The sequence below is a fragment of the Mytilus edulis genome, chromosome 3 (genome assembly GCF_963676685.1).
Source record: "Mytilus edulis chromosome 3, xbMytEdul2.2, whole genome shotgun sequence".
Lineage (NCBI taxonomy): Eukaryota > Metazoa > Mollusca > Bivalvia > Mytilida > Mytilidae > Mytilus > Mytilus edulis.
In genome coordinates this window covers 25,081,960-25,108,926 of record NC_092346.1, presented here as the reverse complement: position 1 = coordinate 25,108,926, position 26,967 = coordinate 25,081,960, and the positions used below count along the sequence as shown (strand labels likewise).

The following is a 26,967-nucleotide window of genomic DNA, read 5'->3' as shown; positions in this document are numbered from 1 at the left end:
TATATAGGGTTTATACCCATTGAATTACTCGATCTCCTTGATATATGCACGGTATATAGGGAATATACCCCCGAATAACTGTGTTCCATTGATGTATGAACCTTATATAGGGTTTATACCCATTGAATTACTCGATCTCCTTGATATATGCACGGTATATAGGGAATATACCCCCGAATAACTGTGTTCCATTGATGTATCAACCTTATATAGGGTTTATACCCATTGAACAACTCCGTCTACTTGATGTATAAACCTTATATAGGGTTTAAACCCATTGAATTACTCGATCTCCTTGATATATGCACGGTATATAGGGAATATACCCATCGAAGAACTTTGTCACCTTGATGTATATTCCCCTGAATAACTGTGTTCCATTGATGTATGGACATTATAAAGGCTTTATACCCATTGAAGAACTGTCTCATTGGTGTATGAACCTTATATAGGATTTATACCCATTAGATTACTCGATCTCCTTGATGTATATATGCCTGTTTATATAGGGAATATACCCATCAACTAACTTTGTCTCCCCCAAATAACTGTGTTCCATTAATGTATGAACCTTATATGGGGTTTATACCCATCGAAGAACTTTTGTCTCATTGATATATGAACCTTAAATAGGGTTTATACCCCTCAAAAGTTTTATCTCATTGATATATGAACCTTATATAGGATTGAAGCCATTGATTAACCCTGTCTCATTGATGTATGAACGTTATAAAGGGTGTGTACCTATCAATAATTCCGTCTTATTCATGCATGAACCTTGTATAGGGTTTATAGCCATTGATTAACCCTGTCTCATTGATGTATGAATGTTATAAAGGGTGTATACTCATCTCATTGGTATAAGAACCTTATTCTATTGGGACATCAAGGCAGAACAGCATTGCTTGCACATTATCCATCACTCTGGATCACTAGGCCATCAAGACTGATATATATATTTTTATTGCATTTGATTTGAAAATAATAAAGCTTTTTTGTGTAGCAACATTACTGAAAATCTCCTTTAGATAGACTTTGAATTGAACAATATGACCCTACATCACTAATTGTTTTTGTTTTTTTAAATATTTCTTATTTCATACTGGTTTATCACGACCAGGTTTCCAAATTTTCATACATGTATATTTATAATCAACCAACTTTATTGATTGGAATTGTTTTTGGATACATACTTGTACAGTTGAACCATCTTTATATTAGATGCAGCTTGTAGATTCTACCAAAACCCATAAAAACATATGGTGTATACTGATCAAATATTACAGCAGCCACTCATAATATTCTAAGGGGTTTTAGTTTTTTAATCAAGTAAAGGTTCTGGTTATTAATGGTACTTTATAATCTATAACCTGTAAATAGTAACATGTTTTTCAGTAAAGTGGTACATAAACTTTAAAAACTCAAAACCCCTTTTAAATACTGTGGAAGACTTTTATTTCAGTAATAATCATAGTGCAAGTAATTGTCAGACTTGTTATATTTTCATTTGAAATTGAGTATGCAGTATTTGAAGAAATGTTTTTATATATATAACATCAGGTAATACCTTATGGTGAAATATGAATATATTTCATTAGACAAACTGATTATATCACTTTCACAGTATTTAAAAAAAAATCTATACAATAAAAAGATATAAAAAAGATTTCATCAATAATAGTACATTCAAATAAAACAGTATATTTGAAAAAAAAAACACAAAAAACTATTATAAAACCCCACCATACTGTATCGTCTACCTGCAGTTTAAGGATCTGAGCAGTGAAAACTGCTGGTGTGTTAAAGACACACCTTGCTGTCCAGCAGAAATTAACTTGCAGATACTCTAGTATTGTAAACCCTCCACCATCCATCCTTGATTCTATTCAGGATACCGTAATCACATACTATATATACTTATATAAAAAGTTTACTAAGGGACTTTTAACAAACTACAGAAGATATAACTTAAAATATGGACACTATGCTACTAAGGGACTTTAACAAACTACAGAAGATATAACTTAAAATATGAAACTATGCTACTAAAGAACTTTTAACAAATTACAGAAGGGACGTTGACAAACTACAGAAGATATAACTTAAAAATTGACACTATGCTACTAAGGGACTTTTAACAAACTACAGAAGATATAACTTAAAATATGGACACTATGCTACTAAGGGACTTTTAACAAACTACAGAAGATATAACTTAAAATATGGACACTATGCTACTAAGGGACTTTTAACAAACTACAGAAGATATAACTTAAAATACGGACACTATGCTACTAAGGGACTTTTAACAAACTACAGAAGATATAACTTAAAATACGGACACTATGCTACTAAGGGACTTTAACAAACTACAAAAGATATAACTTAAAATATGACACTATGCTACTTAGGGACTTTAAACAAACAACAGAAGATATAACTTAAAATATGGACACTATGCTACTAAGGGACTTTTAACAAACTACAGAAGATATAACTTAAAATATGGACACTATGCTACTAAGGGACTTTTAACAAACTACAGAAGATATAACTTAAAATATGACACTATGCTACTAAAGAACTTTTAACAAATTACAGAAGGGACTTTTGACAAACTACAGAAGATATAACTTAAAAATTGACACTATGCTACTAAGGGACTTTTAACAAACTACAGAAGATATAACTTAAAATATGGACACTATGCTACTAAGGGACTTTTAACAAACTACAGAAGATATAACTTAAAATATGGACACTATGCTACTAAGGGACTTTTAACAAACTACAGAAGATATAACTTAAAATATGGACACTATGCTACTAAGGGACTTTTAACAAACTACAGAAGATATAACTTAAAATATGGACACTATGCTACTAAGGGACTTTTAACAAACTACAGAAGATATAACTTAAAATATGACACTATGCTACTAAAGAACTTTTAACAAATTACAGAAGGGACTTTTGACAAACTACAGAAGATATAACTTAAAAATTGACACTATGCTACTAAGGGACTTTTAACAAACTACAGAAGATATAACTTAAAATATGGACACTATGCTACTAAGGGACTTTTAACAAACTACAGAAGATATAACTTAAAATATGGACACTATGCTACTAAGGGACTTTTAACAAACTACAGAAGATATAACTTAAAATATGGACACTATGCTACTAAGGGACTTTTAACAAACTACAGAAGATATAACTTAAAATATGGACACTATGCTACTAAGGGACTTTAACAAACTACAAAAGATATAACTTAAAATATGACACTATGCTACTTAGGGACTTTAAACAAACAACAGAAGATATAACTTAAAATATGGACACTATGCTACTAAGGGACTTTAACAAACTACAAAAGATATAACTTAAAATATGACACTATGCTACTTAGGGACTTTAAACAAACTACAGAAGATAGAACTTAAAAAATGAAAATATGCTACTGAGGGACTTTTAACAAACTATAGAAGATATAACTTAAAATATGACACTATGCTACTAAGGGACTTTTAACAAACTACGGGATAACTAACTTAAAATATGACACTATGCTACTAAGGAACTTTTAACAAACTACAGAAGGGACTTTTAACAATTACAGAAGATAGAACTTAAAATATGACACTTTGCTACCAAGGAACTTTAAAGGGCTTTTAACAAACTACACAAGATATCACTTAAAATATGACACTATGCTACTAAGGAACTTTTAACAAACTACAAAAGATATAACTTAAAATATGACACTATGCTACTAAGGGATTTTTAACAAACTACTGGATAATTTACTTAAAATATGACACTATGCTACTTAGGAACTTTTAACAAACTACAGAAGGAACTTTTAACTAATTACAGAAGATATAACTTAAAATATGACACTATACTACTAAGGGACTTTTAACAAACTACGGGATAACTAACTTTAAATATGACACTATGCTACAAAGGAACTTTTAACAAACTACAGAAGGGACTTTCAACAAACTACAGAAGGGACTTTTAACAATTACAGAAGATAGAACTTAAAATATGACACTTTGCTACCAAGGAACTTTAAAGGGCTTTTAACAAACTACACAAGATATCACTTAAAATATGACACTATGCTACTAAGGAACTTTTAACAAACTACAAAAGATATAACTTAAAATATGACACTATGCTACTAAGGGATTTTTAACAAACTACTGGATAATTTACTTAAAATATGACACTATGCTACTTAGGAACTTTTAACAAACTACAGAAGGAACTTTTAACTAATTACAGAAGATATAACTTAAAATATGACACTATACTACTAAGGGACTTTTAACAAACTACGGGATAACTAACTTTAAATATGACACTATGCTACAAAGGAACTTTTAACAAACTACAGAAGGGACTTTCAACAAACTACAGAAGGGACTTTTAACTAATTACAGAAGATATAACTTAAAATATGACACTATGCTACTTAGGAACTTTAAACAAACTACAGAAGGAACTTTTAACTAATTACAGAAGATATAACTTAAAATATGACACTATACTACTAAGGGACTTTTAACAAACTACGGGATAACTAACTTTAAATATGACACTATGCTACAAAGGAAAATATGCTACTGAGGGACTTTCAACAAACTACAGAAGATATAACTTAAAATATGGACACTATGCTACTAAGGGACTTTTAACAAACTACAGAAGATATAACTTAAAATATGACACTATGCTACTAAAGAACTTTTAACAAATTACAGAAGGGAGTTTTGACAAACTACAGAAGATATAACTTAAAAATTGACACTATGCTACTAAGGGACTTTTAACAAACTACGGGATAACTAACTTAAATTATGACACTATGCTACTAAGGAACTTTTAACAAACTACAGAAGATATAACTTAAAAAATGAAAATATGCTACTGAGGGACTTTTAACAAACTACAGAAGATATAACTTAAAATATGACACTATGCTACTAAGGGACTTTTAACAAACTACAGAAGATATAACTTAAAATATGGACACTATGCTACGAAGGGACTTTTGACAAACTTCAGGAGATTTCACTTAAAATATTACACTATACTACTAAGGGACTTTTAACAAACTACGGGATAACTAACTTTAAATATGACACTATGCTACTAAGGAACTTTTAACAAACTACAGAAGGGACTTTTAACAAACTACAGAAGGGACTTTCAACTAATTACAGAAGATATAACTTAAAATATGACACTTTGCTACCAAGGAACTTTAAAGGACTTTTAACAAACTACACAAGATATAACTTAAAATATGACACTATGCTACTAAGGAACTTTTAACAAATTACAGAAGGGACCTTTGACAAACAACAGAAGATATAACTTAAAAATTGACACTATACTACTAAGGGAATTTTAACAAACTACGGAATAACTAACTTAAAATATGACACTATGCTACTAAGAAACTTTTAATAAACTACAGAAGGGACTTTTAACAAACTACAGATTAAAAAACTACAGAAGGGACTGTTAACAAACTACAGAAGATATAACTTAAAATATGACACTATGCTACTAAGGAACAGTTAACAAACTACAGAAGGGACTTTTAACTATAAATTACAGAAAATATAACTTAAAATATGACACTTTGCTACCAAGGAACTTTAAAGGGCTTTTAACAAACTACACAAGATATAACTTAAAATATGACACTTTACTACTAAGGGACTTTATCAAACTACGGGATAACTAACTTAAAATATGACACTATGCTACTAAGGTACTTTTAACAAACTACAGAAGGGACTTTTAACAAACTACAGAAGGGACTTTTAACAAACTACAGAAGATATAACTTATAATATGACACTATGCTACTAAGAAACTTTTAACAAACTACAGAAGGGACTTTTAACAAATTACAGAAGATATAACTTAAAATATGACACTATGCTACTAAGGAACTTTTAACAAACTACAAAAGATATAACTTAAAATATGACACTATGCTACTTAGGGACTTTGAACAAACTACAGAAGATATAACTTAAAATATGACACTATGCTACTAAGGGACGTTTAACAAACTACTGGATAATTAACTTAAAATATGACACTATGCTACTAAGGAACTTTTAACAAACTACAGAAGGAACTTTTAACTAATCACAGAAGATAGAACTTAAAATATGACACTTTGCTACCAAGGAACTTTAAAGGGCTTTTATCAAACTACACAAGATATCACTTAAAATATGACACTATGCTACTAAGGGACTTTTAACAAACTACAGAAGGGACTTTTGACAAACTACAGGAGATTTCACTTAAAATATGACACTATGCTACTACGGGACTATTAACAAATTACAGAAGGGACTTTTGACAAACTACAGGAGATTTCACTTAAAGTATGACACTTTGCTACTAAGGGACTTTTTACAAACTACAGAAGGGACTTTTAACAAACTACAGGAGATTTCAATTTAAATATGACACTATGCTACTAAGGGACTTTAAACAAACTACAGGATAATTAACTTAAAATATAACACTATGATATTAAGGAACTTTAAACAAACAAAGAGAGGTTTAACCAAGAAATGTAGGACATTATGCTATTGAGGGACTTTTAACAAACAAAGAGAGATTTAACTTAAAATAGTTTACTTTATAATACTGAGGGAGATTTAACTTAAACATATAACACTTTAATACTTAGGGGCTTTTAAAAAAATACAAAAATATATGACACAATGATATAAAGGGACTACATACAAAGAGATTTGACAAAAAATATTTTTCTTTATAAAACTAAGGGAGATTCAACCAAAACATAAAACACTTTACTACTAAGGGGCATTTAAAAAAACTACAAAAATATATGACACTATAATAATTATTAAAGGACTTAAAACAAAGAGAGATTCATAAACTTAAATTATTTGGTATTACATTTTGATGACTAAAATGGATATTGTTTGTAGTTATGGAGCTCCAGCAACTGCCACTGCAATTCGTTTCTGATATTTTTCCCTTTTTCTCTCATTCCATTCATGTAAAAAAAACTGTAGATAAAAACAAAAATGTTCCTGGGTCATTTGCCGTGCTGATGACTTTATACATTGGATAAAGCTATTGAATTGTTCACATATTTCAGAGTTTATTGTGTCAAATCCTTGGAGTCTTGAAGATCTGTAGGCACATGAGCATTTATGAGAATACCCATGGAAAATATCATGGAAGAAACGAACACATCGGTAGTAGCCACTTTCTCTGTTTAGGCAATACTCTTGTAGATTACATGCAAAATCATAGAAGATATCTGTTGGTGGATGCTCCAAATGTGAGTAAAGGGAGGCTGATGGATCTTTTCTGCCTTCTGCATTGGTCATGTGAAACCCATAACAGTGACCATGACTTGGACAAAACCATAAAAATAATGTTGAAGTACCTCTTGCTGAAATTTGAGTTTTGGAAAAATATTTCTCACAGTTGTCATGGGGAAGAGGTGGGTCATCATATGCTGGGTTTTTTCTCTTCTCACCATCAATGGTAAATTTTCTAACAGGGCGCAGTTTTTCACCTGTTTCTGAAAAGTAGTAAGCTCTTCCATACTTAGCTGGGTTATATGTTCCCTGTTGTGGATTTGCTGGATCTGGTTGTGTAATCTCCATGTCTGCAATACATTTGATCAAATATCGAATGAATGCAATGATATCATCCGGAATAAAATTATTTCCTTGAGGATCGGCATGACTAAGCATGGATGAAGCAATCAAATCTCTCAATTCCGGAGAATACTCTCTCATTTCATACATTTTTCTGTTGTAAAAGCCATTTCCAGCTGCATTTATATTAATGCCACTAATGTGGTCTAATAACTCAGTCAGATCATTCAAGTAAGAATATGGAATTAAACTGATAACTGGTGCAGTAGTGCAAAGCATATGTAGTATGAGGGCATAAGATATCTTTTCCACGTCTGGCATGTCATTAAGAAAGCGTCCGAAAGAAGGCCTTACAGAGTTGTCTAATATTTCTAGTAGTATGTTGTCTCTCTGCTGAGTATCTTCACCAGACAATATTTCTTGAGGTGGAATTTTATCAAGATTTAACTTTGCTAAGTAGTTCAAATGGTGTCTAGCGGTAGTAAGTTGTTCTTTATCTCCAACTCTGTCAAAAAGGAAGCATCTGGCCATTCTACGATGTAATGTAGGCATTATATTGTTAGGATTATCTGGTTTACTTATTTCCTCAAAAGAAGCATGTCTGAATCCAATACCAACTTTCGTTCCATCACAGGCAAGTTGTTTAGGTCTAAATTTGCAGATAGGACAAGGTTTCCTAAAGTCAATCTTCATATTTGATGCCCAACTAAACCACCACTTTATAAATACAGATGAATCCATAAATGACCTGAAATTAGGATTGCATTCTTTGTAGTCTTTAGTTTTTAAATCACAGAACGCTGAAAAGGTTATTTTAGTGGACAAAACCTGGTTTACAAATGCCCAACCAATTTCATCTCCAGCTGCAGTATCTCGAGTAACTACATGTATGCATTCTTTATCTCCTTCATCCCAGTCTTTTTTACATGGTGATGCTTCATTTACACAGCTTCTGCTATAAACCTGACACTGTACTGGTGCTATTTTTGTAAAGACAGTGAGTACTCTTGAAAATGTAGTTACACCATTTAGCTGCTGATTACTTGTCCAGCCTGCACCACATGGACAACCTGAAGTTGGAATATCTGGAATAAGATGTTGACCTTTGATGCATCCATTTTCAACATTGTTCAAATTAAGAGCACCCAATATATAACGTTGTTGTATATTTCGAACTAGATTGGGATCTTGTTGTTTCCGTGGTTTATGACGACTTACGCAAGGAAATGACCAAAGTCCACTAGTCACATCAAAATTAGAGTCGCTTGGATTCAGAGCCGGAATTTCTTCTTCTATGTCATTGCCAGTAATTTCTTCAAATTCCTGGTCAATAAGCTGAATATTCTCATCATTTTCAGTATTCACTGCAGCTTCAGGTTTGATAAATTCTGTCCAAAAATGAGGAGCCTTCTTCAGTTCAGACAAGTGAGCACATAAGTTTTGATCAGTGTTAAGACAGTCAACATTTTTCTTGCAACCTTTTTTACTTTTACATAATCCATTTAAACAGGAAACAACATACCGCTGAAGACGTGAATTGAATGTCAAGTGAACTATTGAAATGTCATCATCTATCAAAATTGAAAACTTTTTTGTTCCTGGTCTTGCAGTTGGCAATTCAATAATTTTCCTATCCTTATATAACAGAGCATTTTGGATGACTTCTTGAATATTTGTTAAGGTTGCTTGTTCATCCCTCTGCAAGTTTGGTGATACCTCTTGATGCAAAAAACGACAATGCATGCATTTAATACCATTTTCATCCAGAGCATCATACTGTTGCATATCGTTATCCAGGGATTCCAATAAGGTGCAATAGATACGACAGGTGCAAGTGTAAAAATAACCATTTTCGAAAAGATCCCTTGATGTTTTAACATAATCAGAGCTCCTAAATTCTCCACTTTCATCATCATAATCATTCATAATTGCAATAACTTTCACGTCATCGTAAACCTGGATAATAAAACTTCTGTTCTGTAAAAGATTTTTTTTGTAGTTATCATATAAGTTTACTTTTTTGAACATATTTTCCACATCTTGTCCTGTAATAGTCTGCAAAGCCATTTCTTTTGTCAGAATTTTCTTCCGTGGAATAAATGTCCTTGTTCTTTTGGTTTTAGGTTCTCCATTGGAATCAATCATATTTTCGTTATTAATGATTTCTTGATTCTGGTCTACCTGTTGGAAAGATGAGTAAATGATCTTAAGTTCATTCAGCTGATGATTTTTGTACAAGTACAATACACGATTTCTCAGAGAAGTGGCCTTTGGACTGGTTGAAAATCTGTATGGATAGCGTAAATTTTCATTTCCAAGGAATCTGTTGTGATCATTTGATAGAAAGTTAATCATGCAACTTTTATAACATAGATTATTCACATTACAAGCAGGGAGAGGCTTCATAAAGTCATCTGAGAATTTTTCACTAACTTCTGCATTTTTCACTTCTGGGTAATGAAGTATCTTGTTCTGAATGGTTTCTGTGTGGAATAGTTCATTGTTAGATGAAAAGTAAAGACCATCACCAGCATCTGAATCTATGTTTACTTTATAACCATGCCTAGCAGTGTGCACAAAGCAAGCAGTTAGTTCAATGTCACAAAAGTCTTTAACTTTTTCACACAACTGTTGTCTTCTAGATTTTAAGCTCTTTAAATTGTTGCCATAAATTTTGTCAGGGCGTATTCTAGATTTTCTTAAGTCCTTGTTTTTCTTTCCAATAAGCATTCTCTGCTGATCTCCACCAGTTAATATGTTGCATAAAAAGACATTATCTTGCAGAATTCCCAAGGTTTGACATATTACCTCAAGAAAAGTCTCTTCCATGAAATGTTTGTAATATCCGGATTCTATGTATCGTATATAATGTACCGGAGCATTGTGATTTTCAATCTCAATATCAAAGATAGAAAAAATGAAAACTCCTTCAGAGCAGTCTGGATAAGTTGACATATTAATAGCAGCTTCCTCAAATGACGAAAGAAATTTATTCTTTGGATCAAGAAATTTCATATCTTGCATTTTGGTGATTATATTATGTTCCACCAAAATAGCCTGTCTACATATATTTAAGTTTGTTATAAGATCATTTCCGGTCATGTTTTCATCATTAAAATTTTGACTGCTTGAGGCTGCATGTTTTCTCTTCTTAGAATTGCCTGAGATATACTTCCTTGTTACTATTTCTGTTTCATCTTGGAGTCTAAATTTTACTGTACTCTGATTGGTACTGGTCAGCTCAGGACGGTTTGTCACAATTACATGTTGACTTGAGCGTGTCATGTTAGAGTTCAAGATAGCCAATGGATCAATTCCCTGGATTGTCAGCTCTGTTGTATTATTACCACTGTTGGAAGTTGAGGGCTCAGTTCCGGATTGACTGGCTGTAGTATCTTCACTCATGGTTTCAACCTTTTGATGAAAGACAGACAGTAATCTTTCATAATTTTCTGGATTTTTTGTCTTTAATTGTAGTATAAAAAGCTGATGATCTCTAACAGTATATGGGTACTGAGAAGGCATACTGAATTCTTCATCTAACAGTGGGAGATTTAACTTCATCTTCTGCAACAAAAATAGGTATGAAAAAATATATATGCACATTGTTACTTATTGTATTTGTTTTTAGTATTTGAGACATCTTATAATGCAAATTTGTGATATTGTATTAACACAAGTGCGTCCTTGATAGCAGTTTTATTTTCTTTCATGTCTATTGTGAAGGACATTACAGCTAATTTCCTAAAGCATGTAATGCAAGATTTTAGTTAGCTTGCTTGCTTTGTTTCTATATTGTACAATCATTAGGATAACACCCAATTAAATTCAAAAATTATATATACAGGTTAAACTCTGCCTATATATATTGTTTAAAGATGTTAATCTTATTTACAAAGTCTGTATAAACAATTATACAATCAAAACAAGCAAGCCAACCAAGGTTTTGCTTTACATGCAATAGGAAATTAGCTGTAATAAACATTTAGGCATACCTATTGGTTAACCTATAGTTTTTAATTTTCTATAGCTATCCATCTCTAGTGGCCATTTTGATTTGTCTCAATGGCAATGTTACCACATCTTCATATTTCTATATACTGTAAACAATAGATTTTGTCATATATCAGAACGTTTTTTAATTTCACATGTTTAATGTTGTTGCCTTTAAAGTTGAATATATGATTGAGGTATTGCTCATTGTTGAAGATTGTAGCGACACATAATTGCTGAAATCAACATCTTTTGACTCTGTTTGATAGTTGTCTCATTGTCAATCATACTACATATTTGAAATACTAATAAATAAGAAATTGATATAAAACATGTAATGTTAAATGCTTGTGCAAAAGAAAAGGTTTATAAGTTTTATATTAGGCTAAAATGGAAATAACCTTACCAAATTTGAAGGACACAAGTGAAGATCTGTACAAGTCTCTGAAAACTGCCCTGAAGGAAGTGCTCTTCTCCATTCTTCAATTGAATGAAAAGCAAACTGTTCCTATAAATTAAATCAATTTATATGCATCATTTAAAGGAAATTGGTACAATTTACATGGTACTATATATATACAATATCCAACAATGAGACATAACTATCAGCCTCATGCCATACAAAGATACTTTCTTTTTTTCATTTGGGTAAAATTATGATGTTCTTTTCATCTTTTTTCTTTTCCCTATAAAATTGCTTGAGAAACTAGTGATTGCACTGATGAGTTAAGTTCTTTTCCACTGTTGCTTATAGATTGTTCTGATGTTGTACTTTTATACCACAGTTAAAGGGGAGAGGGTAGTGTTGGGTTTGGCATCAGCCAGCAATTCATTGTTGGACGTTATTGCTGTATGTTTTCTTGTTTGAGTTGTTATATACTGTTCACTTTTGGCCGTACATAACTTACTCTATGATTTGGTTTTTGCTCATTCTTGAAGGTCATATGGTGACCTGCAGTTGTCACATTGGCAATTATACATCTTTTTTAATTCTATATATAACTTCTGTTGAGATATTTACCAAGTATATATGTTTTAGCACATGACTTTCCAGTTTGTGTTGATCATTCCGACAACAATATACACATTCTTCCCATTGGCACACAATTCCAGGAGAAATGTGTGAAATCACATGCTGGGCTAACAGTCGAACATCAGTGAACTTGTTCTCTGTACACTGTTCCCACTTGCATGTAAGCTGAAAGAATATAAAAGCATATATAATAAATAAATAGTTATAGAAGTTAATTTACCTGAAAATCACTTCATAAAAAATATATGGATCTATGCAACATGTATTACTGTATTACATACATGTTCTGTTACATCATAAAAAACATAAATTATTTGGAATCTGCTGTCTGCTTTTTATTTTAGGAAGTTGTTGTATTCTTCATGATTATCATCCTGTACATTTTATAGTCAAAGATTGTTTTTAGTTAAATTGTCGTAAAGGGACATTATGTTTAAAAATCAAGTAATATAAATATATTTTAAATTTACCATTGTTGGTCCCGGATTCAATTCAACATCCCCACAGAGATGCAGGATAAAACTTTTAAAGTTCTTCCAACATTTGCTTGCCAAAACCTTCAGAGTTGGTAGTGGAAACTCTATTCTTTTTGGACTACAAGACTCCATTTCATCAGTTTCTGCAAGTTCTATTGTTGGTGGAATACTAAACTCTATTTCACCAATCTCTGCAAATTCTATTGTTGGAATGCTACACTCTGTTTCACCAATCTCTGCAAATTCTATTGTTGGAATGCTACACTCTGTTTCACCAATCTCTGCAAATTCTATTGTTGGACTGCTACACTCCAGTTCATCACTCTCTTCAAATTCTGTTCTTGATGGAATAATACAATCCCCTTCATAACTCTCTGTAACAATAATGGACTTATGGTTTCAGAACTATATAATCAATATAGGACTAGAAGTAGTGTGGTTAAAAAAAACAAAGCTGAAATAGGTACATAGCACATTCTTAATACATCATTAACAAAGCATAAATGTTCCACTTTGGCTTAAAATGAATCTGTACACAAGGGAAAAATACAACAGCAATCTAATTTAAAAGGTAATTAGATAGACAAAATGCACAAGTGAAGCCCAAACTATTTCATTTTCACTAAATCTATTGCAATATTATATGCAGTTGAAAAGATTATGCCATCCAACACATTTAAAAATGATAACACTCTTACCTATGTTTACACTAACATATTCTATGTCATGTATGTCTTTGTCATTCTCATCAAAGGAACTCCTCAGCTCCTCCACAGGTTCTTCTGTTTTTGGTACCTATCAAGATAAAAGAGTAAGTTTTTCAAAAACATATATCAATTTGTAAAAAATTGTCAGATTGGTACATGTATTTCTTCTTTTTTCCTTCTGTATATATAAACTACCTATAATTCAAACATTTCTTATAGTAAGCACAAAATAATTAAAAAAAACTGATTCGCCACATATTCAAATGATTATCACCAGACATAATGAATTCAAAACATTACAAACCTTAAGAGAAATTTCTTTGACTGAGTGAGTTTGACCTGGAATAAAAAATACATCATATATATATACATATCGATTTTCATTCAGCAATCCTATTTTACTGTACATATCAATCTTTTAACACAAATTAAGTATAGGGAATTTAAAGTTTTAATACCAGTAATATATTTAATAACTTGGAAAGTGCCTTTGACAAATTGCTTATTCTTTTGGATCATCAAAATGTACTTAATCAATATTTTATAATTGCTGTTCTATTTATGATAAATTATACCCAGAGAAGTCTCATTCAATCCTATACTAATCCTAATATCAACCTAATATTAAAATGCCTATTGTCAGTCAGGTTTCCAAATTCCTTCTTCTATATACCAAAATATCAAATTCGAAAATCACAATATCTAAATTCTTAGAATTGGTAATACCAAACCTTTTTTAGCATGACGGCAAATAACATGGTCTATCAGAAAATCTTCTCTGGAGCATGTTACTGGACAAACAGGACAATTATATGTGCTCTGAAAAGATATTGAATATTGAACTTTAAATGAACAACCTTTGATATATATTACATCTATCAATCTGATATGATTTGAAATTTCAATGTCTGTAGGTAAACATGAATTAATAACACCTTTCGCTGGGTAAAAGAAATCAAACACCCACTAAAAAAAAACACTATTGTATGTGCCTTTTCTGATCAATCTATTGAAAATTTAAAATACCGTTATCAAGCTTGTATAAATCGCTCTGGTCCATTGTAAGAACTCTACTCCCGCCACAAATTTGAAAACTTTTTGTAGCGGTCAAAATTTTTATGAAATTCTTGTAATTCAAATGTTGTGTGATCGATAAAGGTATTATCATGGAAAAATAGGTATTATCATGGAAAAATCAATTCCCCATCATCAAACAGAAGTTTAAACTGGTTGAAAAATATTTTTCTATAACACTTCATGACTGTTAGCATAGGTCATAATCAAACATAAAATGAATTAGAAATTTGTGCATGTTAAAACTGAAACTTTGAACAGAACATGTAAAAGAAAAATAAAGTTTGAAGAATCTTAATCTAATATAATACGAATAAGTAATTACATTTTGTGGTTTATATATCATAAGCTACCAACTTATTTACTTTTTTCATTCTTTTAAAATTTTGTTGGTGTAAATATTTGAACAGGTTACAGAATAGAAGCTATGTAACAAGATTACTTTTTTTTCTTTCTTAGTCACTGCTGTTTTCTTTGATTGCTTGAATTGTACAGATTCTACAGGTTGCTTTCTTGTGTCAGTCTAAAAAAAGTACAACAATTAATCAAATATCTGCCTTTATGCAATGAAATAAAAATTCAAGTTCAATAATTAGTAAATTTCCTATGATCTCACAGGGTTAATGAATAATTTAAGCTTTTTAAATCTTAACTTTACAAATTCATGCACAAGAAGGGATAAAGTAACAAATTTATTCAAACAACATAGTACTTTTGACCTATTATATTCTATAAATGTTTTCCCCTTATAATTCAAAATTTAAGTCTCACTAATATTTACAGATATTTTATATTAAAGAATTAAAAATGTAAATGTTGAAATTGATAAATGATATTTTAATTTTCTGCATTTCAATATCAGCATAAATCTTTAAGTAAACAAAACAATACCTGATAAAAAGTACAAATGACTGAGGATGACAAGATAACAGCAACATCATCAGTAACATCTAGGACTATCTCATTCCTCTTTATACTGTATCTATAAAAAGTTGAAGTAGAATTAGAAAAATAAAACAGTTTAAAACTGTGATTTTGGGATTAATGGAATTTGTTATTCATATTTCATTGTTTTCAACCTTCTTTTAAGCATGTGAAAGTAAATTTTCTAAGAATACAATATAAATTCACACGTGCTATAGCCTTCATATATACATCATATGTGTACTAGTTTTCACACTTATATATAACTTCTCCTTTAAACCAAAAGCTCCATGATAGTATTTAAAATTTGTAACACTAAAACTGTTGTTGCCTTGAAATTTATTTTTTATTTGTTTAACATCATCACAAACATGCATAAAACATGCATAAGCATGCAAACATTTAAAAATAAACTTGAATGTTAACTTTTTAAAAGCATGCCATGGTAATTTATGTGCATTTAAAACTAAATCAGGCTATAACGAAAAAACATAATTACAATAACAAAACACATGAAAAATCAACAATAATGCAATGATAACAAACCCTGTTTTATAAGTTCCTCTTGGTTTTCTCTGAGACTAAATTAATAAGGTAATGAAAACAAATACAGTTATATAACATTTAGGATGTTCTCTTGTCTTTGTTTTTGACAGATATTAGTAATCCTCTGGTTTATTCGTTTAGTTCCATAAAAAAGTTAGAATGCTAACTCTGTCAATTCTTTTTCTAATATAGTTTAAAAGCCTGTTCTTTATTTATTTTACATAGTTTTTAAAAGAAAATCACCTGTGCTAATGTTAAGTGTATAGAAAATCTAGAGGGAATATTTGCCATCAAATCTTAAATGGCTTACATCTTAAAAAAACAAGGGTACATACCATTAATCAGTTTTTTTGTTGTTGTTTTTTTTTTTTAATCTTTTAGCAATTTATCCTATAACATTAAATTGAGTTTCATCATAGCTGTATAAGAAGTTATAGAGAATCTTTAATTTTATGATATTATCTTTATTTTGTATCATAAAATGATATATATTTCTATTTTAAATGGTACAAATTTTAATTGTTCACTTACTCTTCTTTTAATTGTTCTTCTTGCCCCAGCTAAACACAATCTCTTCCTGTTAGAAGGGGTTCTAGAGGAATTCTGATGGTAAACATCCTGTAATAAACATTCAAATGTTATTCTCAACAGCAAATGTTTATATATGTACTTATAATATAAAATCATCAGTTACATGAACAGTTTCAATTGCGTTAAGTCATGTAAGTATAATACACACTTTACAAAAAGATAATATTCAAATAATATCCCTTTTTTTGTAATACTTATGTCATTACATTCCAATGATTTGCTTATATTTTATTCTTCTTATCTAGGACATCAGTATGTGCTATGAACAAATGTACTATATTTTTTTCAAAGTATAAACTGCATTAAAATGCCAGGGAGACAATTTAAAAAACATCATAGAAAATAAAATGTTACTTTCTAATGCAAGATGGTGATAGACAAATATGTATTTGCTTTCATATTTTCTATTCATACATATAATTATCAAATACCTTGTCAAAAGGTCTGTTCCTTGTATCAGATGAAGGTACTGATAGTCTCACCACTTCTGCATAGGTCATCTTGGGTGATAAAGATTCTACATCAGGTATCTGTACAGGAGATAATAAGGTTGCATTCATATATGTCACACACTTTTGTCTCTCTGCTAAATAGTTCTCTAAAGTCCTCTTCAAAATAAAAGCACCATTTCTATTAACATGAAGTCCGTCCCTTCCAAGATGAACAGCAGGTTGAAAGAGCTTGGCATAATCAATAAAAAAACATCTACTGTAACCACCAGTTAAAGACTGTATACCAGCGTTCAACTTCTCAACATCTCTCTGCAGTCTTGGCAATGCTGACATGTTCCAATAAGTACTTTCATAGTGGTTTACTGCACGGGGAAGTATGCCACAAATACCTATTTGCAAAGATTTAAATTCCAGCAGTAAATTCTCTATCAGGAATCTATAAGATCTAAAGACAAAATAATAAACTTGTACATGAGGCAAATAATATTCATCATATTCATTACAGTAAATAAGCTATATCTACTGAATTCTTTAACATTAGAAACTAGGAATTTTTTTATACAAAAATGTTTCTTTTAAATCATAATAATAAGCCAAGCAAATTACATGATTTGTCAAAGATCTCAAACAAATATGGGTTACTGTTAATTTGGGAAAAAAATTAATATGATTGGCCAATTTTTACCATCGATTTGTAAAATACATGTAAATTTTATCATTTGCACCAAAAAATTACCTTTAACATCATTTGGCAAGAATTTTTAACATTGTTCTTCATAAAGGTGAAGTTAGTGTTGCCAATAATATAAATCAATTGCCTAATAAATCCTCATGTTCACAATCATGATATAACAGCTGTTTAAAGGAACTTTGCGACTTGTGTGATGAAATAAACACACTGTCCCCATGTTTTCTAACCAATATAAAAGGAAAGTAATCCAATAATTAAATTTACGGGTAACTCTGCCCATTTGCGACTTGTGTGATGAAATAAACACTTTGTCCCCATGTTTTCTAACCAATATCAAAGGGAAATAATCCAATAATTAAATTTACAGGTAACTCGGCCCATGTTCAACTCGGACCATGACAAGAAAAAAACACATGACTCAAAAGAGTAAAATAAAATGGAAATACCGAAATACCTACCCTATGTATTTCAAGTATGTAACCTTAAACAGACATATGTTTTATTTTGGCCTTACGAAATGTATGCCATGTGTTAAGGCAAGATTTTTGGAATTGTTTTGTTTTTAAATAAGTTCCTCCTTCTAACATGCACTAAATACCAGTTTTTTTTTCCATTTTATTGGTTAACCTATCACTTATCTATGGTGTTATTTTTTTTTCTGCAGGTCAAGATTTCATTCCGAGTTCTCTGGACTTTTCAATAAAGTTTACGCATTTTCTTTAGACAATAAATAGGGTGAAAAGAGTAGAAAACTAGATGTGTCAAAGCTTTGTGGGGCCATACAAAATGTTTTAAGGTTTTTTGGGCGAGATAATAGACATCATGTATATGAACCGAAAAAGACGATGTTTTTCCTGATATGTTTCTTTTTAAAATATAATTTCGGGCGAGTGTCGTCCTATCAATTTCTTCAGAATTATTTTGTGATTGTGATCATCTTTCAATAATTGTACATGAATTGTATTACGGTAACCTTGTATTACATGTCATGATGTATCATAAAAACAAGGGAATTTTTTTTATAGGGTTTTTATATAATATCAATGAATAATTATCATAGATAAATATGATTTCAGAGGGCAAACATATGCAATCATTCATAATTGTATCCAGTAGTAATTGCGTATGGTGCAGCTAAACAATAAATTCATGAATTTTATATTTAAGCTTTCGTAAACCAATTATCGTTTTTGTAAAAATACCTCAAAGTTGATTCAACATCACCGAAAACATCATTCGAACCTAGATGCAGAACAATCTCGTCTGGGTTTTCCGTCTTCATTGCACTCATCAGTTGGGAATAGAATTCTTTCCGGTCATTCTGTACTACTCTGGCACCAGGTATGCACAGTGTTCTAAGTGGGTAATCAAACATGGGTTTAAGCTGCTTCAGGTTGGAATCCCCTGCAATTAAAACGCTTCTCAAACCTTTATCAAGATTAATGTTAAACATATCTATAATATAAGTATGACACAAATTATATTGACCAAATATGTTAAAAAAATTTAATGCTACAAAAATTTAACTGCAGGCAATATAAAACACTGAAACCGTAACACTAAAAGTTCAAGACTATAATCTGTATTGATACAAAAACTAAACTGGCTACTTTATGTCTCTTTTTATGTACAACAATTATATAATCTACAAATATATACAAATCTAAAATTTAAAGAAATAAGTTTGGTTTGGTACAAAAGTATTCAGACACAAAAATACGCTATCGTCGTAGTTTTCTTGCTAGTTCGTCTCCAAAAGACGATGGCGTGTAATTAAGAATATATATATGTACAAAGACTCTCAATTTCTATTCAGATATGTTATCAAAATGTTGACAAAATATAGCTTTTTCTTTTTCGTAGTGAGAAATGTGCAATATGGATGCTAAAGGAAGCAGCATACAGGCGCATAGGATGATGGGAGTTTGAAAGCACCATGCATCCTTTCAGCAGCCAATGGAAACCGCCGTCGCAACTCAACCTAATTTAAATATTAATTTGGGCATATGCAGAATATTTCCCATCCGACCCCTGTTATAGTAGTCTCAGCATTGGCACATCTCATTTCCATGGAGTTCGTTTAGCCATGAACTTTCAGTCATGGTTCATTGACTTTGAATATTTACGAAATTTACATAATACAGTGTTGCTATTTTAATTTCAACTTGGCATTTGCATTATCGAAATAAAAAAGCGAGACATATCTCTGAGATAACAGTTTATTTAACTAACTTGTTTTCTCAAGTACAAAAAAAAAATCGATTAGGGAGCTACCATTTGATTTTTATGGGGGGGGGGGGGGGGGGTAGGGGGCTAGGATGAAATTTGAAAAAAATAGGCAGGACAGGAGTTTTGAGTAAAAAAAAGGCAGGATGAGACACTTGCAAAAAAAAAAGTCAGGACGACAATTTAGGTAAAAAAAAAAGTCAGGATAAACTAAAAAAAAAAAAGGCAGGACCGAACAGAGTGAAAAATAAAAAGGCAGGACAGAGATTACAGCTAAAAAAAAATGCAGGACAAAATTTTTCATCCTAGCCCCCCCATAAAAATCAAATGGTATCTCCCTTATAATGAGTAATATGTGAATATATCCAGTATATGGAACCCATCATGTGCATCCCGGAGGCTTTAGGTTTAATACCATTAAATCATAGTCCGTCACATCCGGTTTCGTATGAAAAAGGATAGAAAAATATTCCTTTGAAATTGAATGTTGTGGGAAGTTAACCATGCATTTCATTGCAGAAAAATGCTGCGTCATAACATACACCTTGTGTATTTCAAAGCAACCTTTCTTTTCTACTTTGGTATTTCTATGAAATATTTTGGAAACTTAAAAGGACAATTCAAAAAAAAAAGGGGGGAAAACAATGTGTTATTTCTCCTAAAAGTACTATGTCAACTATATTTGGTGTATGGAATGTTTATAAGCTGTACATGTTTGTCTGACAGGGTTCATATGACCTTGAGCTCATTTTAAATGGTGTATTGGTCAATGTTAAGAAATTTTGAGGCACGCACTTTATTTAGGTGAATAGAAGGATTCCTCTTCTTTTTCTTCTTCTATGTCTAGTTTCGTAGTAAGATTGGACAACATTTTCTAAAAAGAACATTTGACTTTGACCATATTTAATTTAGATTTATGATCATTTATATGTCATTTTCAGATTTTTATAGATTTTATTTCGACAATAAAAAGTATAGATACAGTTTCCTTGCTTCCTTGTTCGGATATACCATCTTACTATACTCCATATAAGGACTCGTAGATCGGAGCTCATTCATGCAGCGGATTAATAAGTTTTGATATGTACCAACCTTCAACTTTTCCTGAAACAATAGCATAACATCACAACATATAGAAAGACACACTATAAAATATCAATTGAAATGGCTGAACTCAATCAAAAGACATATTTATACAAGTGAACATACACTGAACGAATAGATTTGATAATACAATGGAAATACAAAATCAAAAAAATAATTAGTGATATATGTTAAAAAAAAATATTCAGAAAAACAACCATAACCTTGAACGGAATGTCGCCAAGTAGAATAATGTATACAGTATACAGTAATTGAGAACGGAAATATTTGTATTACTTTTGGACTTTCGAATATTTTGGCCTCGAAAATCACTGGAGAGACTGGTTAAACAAATATAAAGTAACTTTTTAGTAGATTTTAAAATAAGGATATATATTTTGATATAAACGCTGTCAGTTGCGTGTTAAATTGAGTATTTAAGAATTTCACTTATAAAACGAATACATAAACTAGGGGTGATCGGCCTTAAACGTTTGAACTTATAAAACGTATTCATAAACTGGTTTTTTTTAATATTCAAATGTTCGATATCTAAATATATGATGTTATTAACTTAATTTCGCTTGACATATTTTTGACGAAATTCAGTCATATTTTTTATTATGTTACAAGTGTGGACACAGATGAGTGTGGATAGTATGTTTGGATGTTTGACAGTGTCTTATGACAAAAGGGAGTTCTATGTTTTCCTATATGGTGTTATTAACTGTGTCGCACGATGACAACCAACCTGAGCATTAGGAGTATTGTTTATTTAATATTTATTTTGTATGTTCAAGACGGGCATGGAAGAGACAGTAATTACATTAGTTGCCAAATGATTATGATAGAATATGTTCCACATCTTTGTCTTTGGATACATTTTGTAGATAGGAGAGCAACACATTATAGGTTCATTTGTTCGTGTGTTTTTTCTAAATGGGAGATGATATATAGATTTGATAACATGATATAAGAAGCCTGTAATTCAATGGTTGTGGTTCTTTTGTGTGTTACATATTCCCTTTCGTTTATTTTTTGTACATAAATAAGGCCGTTAGTTTTCTCCGTTTGAATTGTTTTACATTGTCATTTCGGGGGCTTTTATAGCTGATAATGGGGTATTGGCTTTGCTCATTGTTGATGGCAATATGGTGACCTGTAGTTGTTAATTTCTGTGTCATTTTGGTCTCTTGTGGAGAATTGTCTCATTGGCAATCATACTACATCTTTTTTTATATGTATTTGCTTACTATTTGTATGGTTCTACTTATGTTATTTTGTGGTGGATCATCAGTATCATTAGTAAAATTTTTTGTTAAACTGTTCCTCAGATTAGAATACATTTATTGGTTTATAGTAATGACAATGCCTGACATGATGCTTGAGGCTAGATGATCTAGGAAGTAAACCTTTGTGCTGATTTTATCAATTCTTTGATAATATCGCCTCCAAATCCGGTTGAAGCAAAGAAAATTTTTGACCAATATGACAATGATTTCACCAAAAAAACCTTTGTGAGCATGTTTCAAAGACTCATAACCGCTCCAAAAGTAATCTGATAGAATTTCAAGCATGTCAAGTGGATATTATCATGGTTACAAGTTGTTAGAAATGTATAGATTAAAAATAAGGTAACTATTTCAACAGATTACTTTTAAAAAAACAAATAGAAAGTTTGAAACTATAAGATATACTTTGGGATCAAGAAATAAAAAAATATATATTTTCAGAATTTATCCTAATTCTGGAAATATGAGTGAGATGCTAAGATTAAAATGCACGTATATAAAAAAAAATATGCAAACATGCATCAATACTAGTCTTAAATTGATTTTATGCCCCGCCTACACTAATAGTGAGGTGTTGTTTTATTCTTGTCTTTGCATAATCCATCAGTCCGAAATTTCGTTCGCCGGTTCCATATAGATTTAAAGTTTTGGTTCAATCTTATTAAAAATATAGATCCCTGATTTCATTCTCCTCATATGATGTAATTTCTAATAATAGGAATTTTGGTTGGATTGGTTTTTTGTCTAGGTTGTTAACGAGGAACATGATAAAGTTGTGGTCTCATCAACTTGTTAATTTCTGTGTCATTTTTGTCTCTGTTGGAAAGTTGTCTCGTTGGCAATCATACCACATTTTCTTTTTATGTAACCTTAGTACACATATAAATTGTAATGGGCCTTTTTTTTAAATTTAAGGACAAATTACGTTAGTTTTTACCGCATAATTTTCAAAAACTCTGCGTGTGCTTCGTACCGATATGTTGAGTTCGGCCATTTCCAATTGATTTTTGTAGCTTGTTTTTATGTCATGCTGTTACACCACTGTGCGAGGTTTTTGGAGGGATCTGCGCTCACAATGGGACCAGTTGTATGGCACTCCGTTTTTATATTTATTCAAATTTGAAGATATCTTATTTATTTAACAAGATATCTTATTAAGTATTAAGATATCTTATTAAGTATTACGATATCTTTAATTTTTATAAGATATCTTATTTAATTTGAAAGTAAATAAGATAGCTCTATTAGTTTATAAGATATCTCTATTAGTTTATAAGATATCTCTATAAGTTAATAAGAGATCTCTATTAATTAATAAGATATCTTATAAAGAATATAAGATATCTTACTTCTTTATAAAGATATCTTTTAAATACATTCTTTATAAGATATCTTATTAATTAATAGAGATATCTTATAAACTAATAGAGATATCTTATTAACTTATGAAGATATCTTATATATTAAATAAGATATCTTTATAACCAATTAAATAAGATATCTCTAAAAGTTTATAAGATATCTCCATTAGTTTATAAGATATCTCTATAAGTTAATAAGATATCTCTATAAGTTAATAAAATATCTCTAAAAGTTTATAAGATATCTCTATTAGTTTATAAGATATCTCTATAAGTTAATAAGATATCTCTATTAATTAATAAGATATCTTATAAAGTATATAAGATATCTTACTTCTTTATAAAGATATCTTTTAAATACATTCTTTATAAGATATCTTATTAATTAATAGAGATATCTTATAAACTAATAGAGATATCTTATTAACTTATGAAGATATCTTATATATTAAATAAGATATCTTTATAACCAATTAAATAAGATATCTCTATAAGTTAATAAGATATCTCTAAAAGTTTATAAGATATCTCCATTAGTTTATAAGATATCTCTATAAGTTAATAAGATATCTCTATAAGTTAATAAAATATCTCTAAAAGTTTATAAGATATCTCTATTAGTTTATAAGATATCTCTATAAGTTAATAAGATATCTCTATTAATTAATAAGATATCTTATAAAGTATATAAGATATCTTACTTCTTTATAAAGATATCTTTTAAATACCTATTTTATAAGATATCTTATTAATTAATAGAGATATCTTATAAACTAATAGAGATATCTTATTAACTTATGGAGATATCTTATTAAGTAAATAAGATATCTGTATTATTAACTATAAAAAAAGATATCTTATATAGTTAATAAGATGTCTTATAAATATATAGAGATATCTTATATTTTAAATAAGATATCTTATATATTTAATAAGATATCTTAATTAACATTTTAATAAGATATCTTATTTAATATATAAGATATCTTATTTAATAAATCAGATATCTCAATTAATATATAAGATATCCCAATTAATATATAAGATATCTCATTTTGTTATTAAGATATCTCAATTAGTTTATAAGATATCTTATTTAACTAAATAAGATATCTCGAAATTGAATAAATATAATAACGGCGTGCCATACAGTTGTTTAGTAGTTGTATATATCACCAGTGAAAGTGGTGATGAGAAGATTTTGTGTAACCAGAACCTGATATAGTGGTTGCATGTTACTGTGTTTTGTGATTTTCACGGACACGAGTCCAATCTTCTTTTTCCTAAATAAAAATAACAAGTTTTTAGTCAAATAAAAGACAACATTCTTTTGAAAGAAATTCGCTCTAACAGGTGCTAGGGGTCGTCCTAAATTACAGTGAGGTAAAAGTTTTGTTTTCCCTTCGTTTTGAAAGGCCTCACTGTTACTTGATCTTACTTTGAGAGTGAGCACATCATTAAAAGAGCTGCTACTTTGGTTTTTGTGTGTTTGTGTTGTGCATGTTATATTTTTGTGTCATAATGGATATTTCATATTCTTTGTTTTTCTTATCATAATTCAGCCTTTTAGGACTAATACATTGAACTATTCGTCGCAAACATATCAAATGACTATTAATCCGAGTGATATTGTTCACTGTATAGGATTATATCAATCATAGAATTTGGAAAAAATAAATGTAAATTGATAATCAGATTATCAAAATAAAGAACATAGAATTACATTTACGAACTAAAAATAACTTGTTTCTAATTAGATAGCAGATTAAAACATGACCATACAAATAACTGAAAGTTCAAGATGAGAATTTTAAAATAACATATCAAAACATGTTGATAAAAAGTCCTGATTATGAAATGTAAATAGAAAAAAATATAGAAATAGTTATTTAACACAACAAAATAGATATATGCATAATATCTAAACTGTGGATTTTATAAATATAAGAAGCAACATTTGGCTTGATCTTATCTTCTTAACCAAGAGTCTCTTAACATGAATCCAGTGCCTTCTTCAATCCACCATTTTCTACATAAGAAAATGCCTGTACCAAGTCAGGAATATGACAGTTGTTATCCAACAGTTCGTTTGATGTGTTTGAAATTTTGATTTTGCCATTTGATTGGGAACTTTCTTTTTTGAATTTTCCTTGGAGTTCAGTATTTTTGTGATTTTACTTTTTTCTTGAAATTCATTAAATTATAAATAACAAAATTTTATATCAAGCTTTTGGGGTTGAAATATGATTTGAACAGTCAATATGAATAAAAAGAAAATTCATTTGATGTCTGATGGCAACTATATTTCCGGGAAAACTTGGGGTATGTTCCTTTATGAATCATATGGTATGATTGCCAACGACACAACTCTCCAGGCATCAATGGACGTAGTAGGTAAGCGACTATAAGTCACCGTGCGGCCTTAAACAATGAGTAAAAACAATACCAAATAGAAGTAACAAATGTAAATCAATTTAAACGAGAATACTAGTGTTCTTCAACTCTGTTGTTATGTGTTCATTCCTTGTATAATGCAATTTATTTTGTGCTATATCATGTTTTGTTTTTTTTTTTTTTTTATCACATACTAATTTATGTTTATACGACAAGAAGGATAAATACTAAAAAAGCGCATGCATATGGAAGTTTACTCCAACAACAATCGTTTACATATTTCATTTATTTTTTAAACGATTTTTTGGCAAAATCATGATTCTTGTGTTCTTTTTGCTGTCGGTAATCAAATTCCAACTTAAAAAGGTCTGCGTGTAGCTCTATAGAGCAAAATATGAAAATGGTAAATATGACGAAGATCGATATTAAAGGGTCT

General features: G+C 30.2%; 1 protein-coding gene across 1 annotated transcript; it reads right to left on the bottom strand.

Moving 5' to 3' along the window:
* Positions 1 to 6,902: 6,902 nt before the first annotated feature.
* On the bottom strand, positions 6,903 to 20,086 carry LOC139516042 (uncharacterized). Its single transcript, XM_071305850.1, has 13 exons — positions 19,378 to 20,086; positions 17,464 to 17,929; positions 16,973 to 17,059; positions 16,442 to 16,476; positions 15,863 to 15,953; positions 15,414 to 15,494; positions 14,629 to 14,716; positions 14,202 to 14,236; positions 13,889 to 13,985; positions 13,185 to 13,564; positions 12,703 to 12,879; positions 12,088 to 12,189; positions 6,903 to 11,255 (listed from the first exon to the last, which is right to left on the bottom strand). The coding sequence occupies exons 1-13, from the start codon at positions 19,626 to 19,628 to the stop codon at positions 7,005 to 7,007; spliced, it is 6,141 nt and encodes a 2,046-aa protein (XP_071161951.1). The 5' UTR covers positions 19,629 to 20,086; the 3' UTR covers positions 6,903 to 7,004.
* Between the last annotated feature and the right edge of the window lie 6,881 nt (positions 20,087 to 26,967).

Coding starts and splice junctions, on each gene's coding strand:
- LOC139516042 (XM_071305850.1), bottom strand. CDS start 19,628: ATGTTTAACATTAATCTTGATAAAGGTTTGAGAAGCGTTTTAATTGCA. Junction 15,495..15,862: donor TCATTTGTACTTTTTATCAG/GTATTGTTTTGT, acceptor TACTTTTTTTAG/ACTGACACAAGAAAGCAACC. Junction 14,237..14,628: donor TTGCCGTCATGCTAAAAAAG/GTTTGGTATTAC, acceptor TTTTTATTCCAG/GTCAAACTCACTCAGTCAAA.